The sequence below is a fragment of the Nomascus leucogenys genome, chromosome 19 (genome assembly GCF_006542625.1).
Source record: "Nomascus leucogenys isolate Asia chromosome 19, Asia_NLE_v1, whole genome shotgun sequence".
Taxonomy (NCBI): Eukaryota; Metazoa; Chordata; class Mammalia; order Primates; family Hylobatidae; genus Nomascus; species Nomascus leucogenys.
The window spans coordinates 27,269,615-27,276,034 of NC_044399.1; the positions used below are offsets into that span (position 1 = coordinate 27,269,615).

General features: G+C 53.2%; 1 protein-coding gene across 4 annotated transcripts; it reads left to right on the forward strand.

The window, feature by feature from the left end:
- Window positions 1-3,854: 3,854 nt before the first annotated feature.
- Window positions 3,855-5,567, forward strand: LOC100585742 (chorionic somatomammotropin hormone 2). 4 transcript variants are annotated; one of them, XM_030799450.1, is made up of 4 exons: window positions 3,855-3,979; window positions 4,244-4,404; window positions 4,634-4,750; window positions 4,843-5,567. In XM_030799450.1, the coding sequence occupies exons 1-4, from the start codon at window positions 3,970-3,972 to the stop codon at window positions 5,320-5,322; spliced, it is 768 nt and encodes a 255-aa protein (XP_030655310.1). In that variant the 5' UTR covers window positions 3,855-3,969; the 3' UTR covers window positions 5,323-5,567. The 4 variants fall into 4 exon arrangements, with proteins under 4 accessions (XP_030655310.1, XP_030655312.1, XP_030655313.1 ...); XM_030799452.1 differs by lacking the exon at window positions 4,244-4,404 and having other exon boundaries at window positions 3,970-3,979; window positions 4,638-4,750; window positions 4,843-5,007; window positions 5,261-5,458; XM_030799453.1 differs by lacking the exon at window positions 3,855-3,979 and having other exon boundaries at window positions 4,249-4,306; window positions 4,704-4,750; window positions 4,843-5,007; window positions 5,261-5,458.
- Window positions 5,568-6,420: the final 853 nt, after the last annotated feature.

Sequence of the window (6,420 nt, forward strand, 5' to 3'; positions counted from 1 at the left end):
ACACTCCCTCCCTACCTTCACCCACTGCTCCCTCTCCTCCCCTCACCCAAATGCAGTCTCCCCCACCCAACAGCTTTCCTTCCCAAGGGAGAACTAGCAGCTCCCAGCTTTGAGCCAACTCTTCTTTCCCACCTTCCTTATGAGCAGGGAGTCCCAGATGAAACCTAGGGTGTTCTTATGGATTTGCACTAAATGATAACTCTGCTCTGTCCATGGTGTCCCTGGGGCCCCTGCTTCCCATGTTTGCCTCTCAGTAGGTAATGAGCTAGGTAACCGTGAACTCAGAGATGAGGATTTTTCTACTTTTCTTTTTGATTTTTTTTTTTTTTTGCTTTGTTTGTTTCTTTGTTTGTTTTTGAGACAAAGTCAGTCTCACTCCTTCACCCAGGCTGGAGTGCAGTGGCATGTTCTCAGCTCATGACAACCTCTGCCTCCGGGATTCAAGCAATTCTCGTGCCTCAGCAGCTCCAGTAACTAGGATTACAGGCGCATGCCACCACGCCCGCTAATTTTTCTATTTTTAGTAGAGATGACTTTCACCATATTGGCCACGCTGGTCTCAAACTCCTGACTTCAGGTGATCCACATGTCTCAGCCTCCCAAAGTGTTGGGATTACAGGCAGGAGCCACCACGCCCGGCCTATCCTGAACCTTTTGAAGCTGACGCCAGAGGTACAAAGCCCAGCCTCTCCCCGCTGGCCACGTGGAGGCTCTTGCTTGGTTGTCTTTCAGCCTGCAGGAGCCAGGGATCTGGCCTCAAGTGATGCCCCAACAGCAGGCAACTTCCCAGTACTGTCAGGAGAAACCCAAGTCTAATTCAAAGTTGATTTTTTACTAGAAATGAATGATAGACATGGTCTCCATTGCTCAAGGCTCTGGGAAGATCTAGACTAGAGTAAAGGATCATTGACTTCTACCCACACCTGTGGGCCTCAGTTCTTCCCTCTGGTCCATGGTTGCCATGGTAACCCCTTACCCCAGGGGTCCTTAGAGTCCTCTGCATCACCACAATTCTGGGGTCAACAGAAACGGAGAGGTGAGAGGAGACTCCCCTGCCCTGGCTGGTCCCACTTGTTCCTGGCAGTAACCTGTCTGGGGAGACTTGCCACCCCTGTGCCCACCTGCGGAGTTATGCAGTGCTCCCCAACTAGGGCCCCTGCCACCCTCTTTCCTAAGGGAAGCTGGAGACTTCTTCCATGGCGGAAAATCCACATCTAAGTCCCCAGAACCGGCTAAAAGGCCCTGTCCTGGGGGCTGCCTGTCCCAGCTGACATTGGAGGAAGGATGGTGGGGGAGGCAGAAAGCTACATGGAGCTCAGGTACCTCCTTCCATTCCCACCTGGCTCTTCCCCTTTGCTGGTGCTGGAAGGAGCAGCGGAAAGTGGTGACTCCACCCTCCCTTGGCCCCATATTTCTCAGAGCTGGTATCATTGATGACACCCCTCTTGGATCCTCTCACAGGCCTGCCTGGAGAACAGCCCACAGCACAGTGCCCTCCCAGCAGATGATGAGTCTGGGGTGCTGGTCCGGTAATGCTTCAGGAATGACAGGAGAAAAAGGAGCTCAGTCTTCAGCTCTGAAAGGGGGGAGATGGCAGGGCCCCAGCATTCACATCCTAGGCCACAGGGGTGTGGGTTTTCAATGTTGGTTGCCAACACCACAGCCAACCACTTCTAGAAGCGTTTGCTTGTTTGCTTGCTTGTGTTTCTACAGCGTCAAGTGCTAGATGCTCATAAACTCAGGGTGGGGGAAGATTTCAGTGCCTGAGAGGGTGTTCTTTCCTGCTCTCCTCTCTGGGGGCGTCTGATGCTTGTGACCTCCAGATGATATTGAAATAGCCCTAAACCTCGGCACCAGGAGACAGGAGGCTCAGTCCTTGCCTTCTCTGCCTTCGCCTTGTCCTGCTATGAGGTTTCCACAAGGCAGCCCATACCACTGGGCCATTCTCACCTGGGAACTGAGAAAGAACAATCTGCCCCTTATGGAACGACAAAACGAGGCAAAGGGCCGCTTGTGTCGGGGACAGGATACCTGCACTCAGAGGGATTTAGAAGCTGAAATAACTAGGTTGGGAGCGGTGGCTCACACCAGTAATATCAGTACTTTGGGAGGCCAGGGAGGATGGATCACCTAAAGTCAAGAATTCGAGACCATCCTGGCCAACATAGTGAAACCCAGTCTCTACTAAAAAAAGTACAAAACTTAGCCTGGCATAGTGGCGGGCGCCTGTAATCCAAGCTACTTGGGAGGCTGAGGCGGGAGAATCACTTGAACCCAGGAGGTGGAGGTTGCAGTGAGGCAACATCATGCCACTGCACTCCAACCTGGGTGACAGAATGTGACTCCATCAACAACAAGAAAAAGAAAGAAAGAGAAAGAGAGAGAGAGAGAGGAAGGAAGGAAGGAAGGAAGGAAGGAAGGAAGGAAGGAAGGAAGGGCAAAAGAAAGAAAGAGAAAGAAACTAAAATAACTAAAATAACTAAATAACTGAGTAGCTCCACACTACCTGCTCTGGACTGTTGTTGTTGTTGTTGTTGTTGTTGAAATGGAGTCTCACTCTCTCGCCCAGGCTGCAGTGCTGTGGTGCGATCTTGGCTCACGGCAACCTCTGCCTCCTGGGTTCAAGCGATTCTACCTCCTCACCCTCCCGAGTAACTGGGATTACAGGCTTGCGCCACCACACCCAGCTACTTTGGTATTTTTAATAGAGATGGAGTTTTGCCATGTTGGCTAGTCTGGCCTTGAACTCCTGACCTCAAGTGATCCACCCACCTCAGCCTCCCAAAGTGCTGGGATTACAGGCATGACGCAACGTGGGAAGAGCAAAGTTGTGGAGATCTGCTGCCCTGGCTGAGGTAGCTCATGCAGTCAGTCTCTCTGAGCCTCAGTCTCCTGATGTGTGAAATGAGATGATAATCACCCCTCCTACACAAGACAAGTGGCAGGTCAGACGTGAGAATGCACAGGCAGGCCCTTGACAACTGGATAAGCTCTATACAAGTCTGGAAAGGAGGAGGAGTAAAAAGAGGACGGGCTTCCACGGCTGGATAGGGCGTCTTTTGGCGTGATGTGTTCTGAGTTCCAAAGCTGGGGAAGAGACTCAAATCTTCAAGAGCTCTTCTAACTTTGAGATTCTCTGATGGTTTCAGGGCTATGGGAGGAAGCCCTTGTGGTCCGTGTTTGTTCCCGGGATTTCTGTTTCTTGGTTTGTATGCCTGCTACAGGTCCAAGGAGCTAGGGCAATACCTTGAGTCTGGGTTCTTTGTCCCCAGGAACCTGGGGGAGCACCCCCACCCCGCCCCCCAAGTCTCAGGGAGAGGGGAGAGCAAAGTGTGGGGTTGGTTCCCTCTGGTGGTGAGTCTTAGCACTGCATCCAGCTGCCTCAGGCGGGCCCAGGAGTCCTCAGCAAAAGTGGAATTCAGGAGTGAACGGTGCTCAGAACCCCCACAATCTATTGGCTGTGCTTGGCCCCTTTTCCCTACACACACATTCTGTCTGGTGGGCGGAGGTTCAACATGCGGGGAGGAGGAAAGGAACAGGATAGAGAGTGGGATGGGGTCGGTAGGGGTCTCAAGGACTGGCTATCCTGACATCCTTCCCCGCGTTCAGGTTGGCCATCATGGCCTGCTGCCAGAGGGCACCCACCTGACCCTTAAAGAGAGAACGAGTTGGGTGCTGTCTCTGGCTGACACTCTGTGCACAACCCTCACAACGCTGCTGACGGTGGGAAGGGAAAGATGACGAGCCAGGGGGCATGATCCCAGCATGTGTGGGAGGAGCTTCTAAATTATCCATTAGCACAAGCCCGTCAGTGGCCCCATGCATAAATGTACACAGAAACAGGTGGGGTCAAGCAGGGAGAGAGAAGGGGCCAGGGTATAAAAAGGGCCCGCAAGAGACCAGCTCCAGGATCCCAAGGCCCAACATACCCAACCACTCACGGTCCTGTGGACAGCTCACCTAGCTGCAATGGCTGCAGGTAAGCGCCCCTAAAATCCCGTTGGGCAAAATGTGTCCGGAGGGGAGAGGCGGCGCCCTGTAGATGGGACGGGGGCACTAACCGTCAGATTTGGGGATTCTGAATGTGAATATCGCCATCGAAGCCCAGATATTTGGCCAGTCTCTGAATGTTCCTGGTCCCTGGAGGGACGGAGAGAGAGAAAAATCAAGCAGCTCCTGGAACAGGGGGAGTGCTGGTCTCCTGCTCTCCGGCTCCCTCCTTTGCCCTCCGGTTTCTCCCCAGGCTCCCGGATGTCCCTGCTCCTGGCTTTTGCCCTGCTCTGCCTGCCCTGGCTTCACCAGGCTGGTGCCGTCCAAACCGTTCCGTTAGCCAGGCTTTTTGACCATGCTATGCTTCAAGCCCATCACGCGCACCAACTGGCCATTGACACCTACCAGGAGTTTGTAAGCTCTTGGGGAATGGGTGCGGGTCAGGGGTGGCAAGAAGGGGTGACTTTCCCCCACTGGGGTAGTAATGGGAGGAGACTAAGGAGCTCAGGGTTGTTTTCTGGAGCGAAAATGCAGGCAGATGAGCATAGGCTGAGCCAGGTTCCCAGAAACGTAACAATGGGAGCTGGTCTCCAGCATAGAAAGCAGCGGTCCTTCATGGGGGGGGGGGGGCGCATTCTCCTAGGAAGAAGCCTATATTCCAAAGGAACAGAAGCATTCATTCCTGCATGACTCCCAGACCTCCTGCTCCTCAGACTCTATTCCAACACCCTCCAACATGGAGGAAACACAGCAGAAATCCGTGAGTGGATGCCTTCTCCCCAGGCGGGGATGGGGGAGACCTGTGGTCAGAGCCCCCGCGCAGCACAGCCACTGTCGGTCCTTCCCCTGTAGAACTCAGAGCTGCTCCGCATCTCCCTGCTGCTCATCGAGTCGTGGCTGGAGCCCGTGCGGTTCCTCAGGAGTATCTTCGCCAACGACCTGGTGTATGACACCTCGGACAGCAATGACTATGACCTCCTAAAGGACCTAGAAGAAGGCATCCAAACGCTGATGGGGGTGAGGGCGGTGCCAGGGGTCCCCAATCCTGGAACCCCACTGGCTTGGAGGGCTGGGGGAGAGAAACACTGCTGCCCTCTTTCTAGCAGTCAGGCGCTGACCCAAGAGAACTCACCTTATTCTTCATTTCCCCTGGCGAATCCTCCAGGCCTTTCTCTACACCCTGAACGGGAGGGAGGAAAATGGATGAATGAGAGAGGGAGGGAACAGTGCCCAAGCGCTTGGCCTCTCCTTCTCTTCCTTCACTTTGCAGAGGCTGGAAGACGGCAGCCCCCAGACTGGGCAGACCCTCAAGCAGACCTACAGCAAGTTTGACACAAACTCGCACAACCATGACGCACTGCTCAAGAACTACGGGCTGCTCCACTGCTTCAGGAAGGACATGGACAAGGTCGAGACATTCCTGCGCATCGTGCAGTGCCGCTCTGTGGAGGGCAGCTGTGGCTTCTAGGTGCCCGCGTGGCATCCTGTGACCCCTCCCCAGTGCCTTTCCTGGCCCCGGAAGGTGCCACTCCAGTGCCCACCAGCCTTGTCCTAATAAAATTAAGTTGCATCATTTCGTCTGACTAGGTGTCCTTCTATAATATTATGGGGTGGAAAGTGGTGGTATGGAGCAAGGGGCAGGTGGGAAGACGACCTGTAGGACCTTCCGGATGTATTGGGAACTAGGCCGCTGAAATATAAGAGGTTTGGCTGTTCCTGGGCCAGAAAAAGGCTGACACATCACTGCTGTCTATTACTCACTAAGGCCATTCCACCAGGTCATTGGTCCCAGCTTGCTGGTCATAGCTCATTGGTCATCCCAGAGATGACCTGAAGGCATTTCTTCCTCCCCCACCATCACCAGCAACACCAAACCTAGCCCCCCAGGAGCAGGAAGAAATGAAAACAAGACGGGCTATTAAGTGCACAGGCAAAAACTCCCCAACAGGTGAGGAAACAATGGCATAGAATTACTTGTGTTCAGAAGAATTTTAAGATGAATATTCCTTAAGCCCAACTACTCTCAGGAAATAAGAACAATGCAAAAATGAGTTTGAGACATACGGAACCAGAGCATTTGGAATCTGAATTAGGGCAAGGGAAGTGGAAGAGAGATTTTATTTGCAGTTGCAAATGCAGTGCCAACAGGTACCAGGTAGATAACAACGTAAGCAATGAGGGCTGGATGGGAGGGGATAAATCCCAGATGACACTCGCTTCCCTTCGGGAGATGCAACACAGAGGGGTGGGAACCAGCACAATCTGTAGAACTCAAGCCCCTGCTGAGGTGGGACCCACCCAGCCTGTCACCATCAGGACCGCAGGGACACGGCTTCCAGACCTTCTGATTCTTTGAGACAGCCAGGACATCCAGAATTTTATGTGAAATCTAACATGTAAACACTGGCAACACATATTGAAAACATTTTA

What these genes read in the sequence shown, in the direction of transcription:
- LOC100585742 (XM_030799450.1), top strand. An exon ending in TTGACACCTACCAGGAGTTT is followed by an intron (nt 4,405 to 4,633) that starts GTAAGCTCTTGG and finishes GCATTCTCCTAG; the next exon opens with GAAGAAGCCTATATTCCAAA. An exon ending in AGGAAACACAGCAGAAATCC is followed by an intron (nt 4,751 to 4,842) that starts GTGAGTGGATGC and finishes CTTCCCCTGTAG; the next exon opens with AACTCAGAGCTGCTCCGCAT.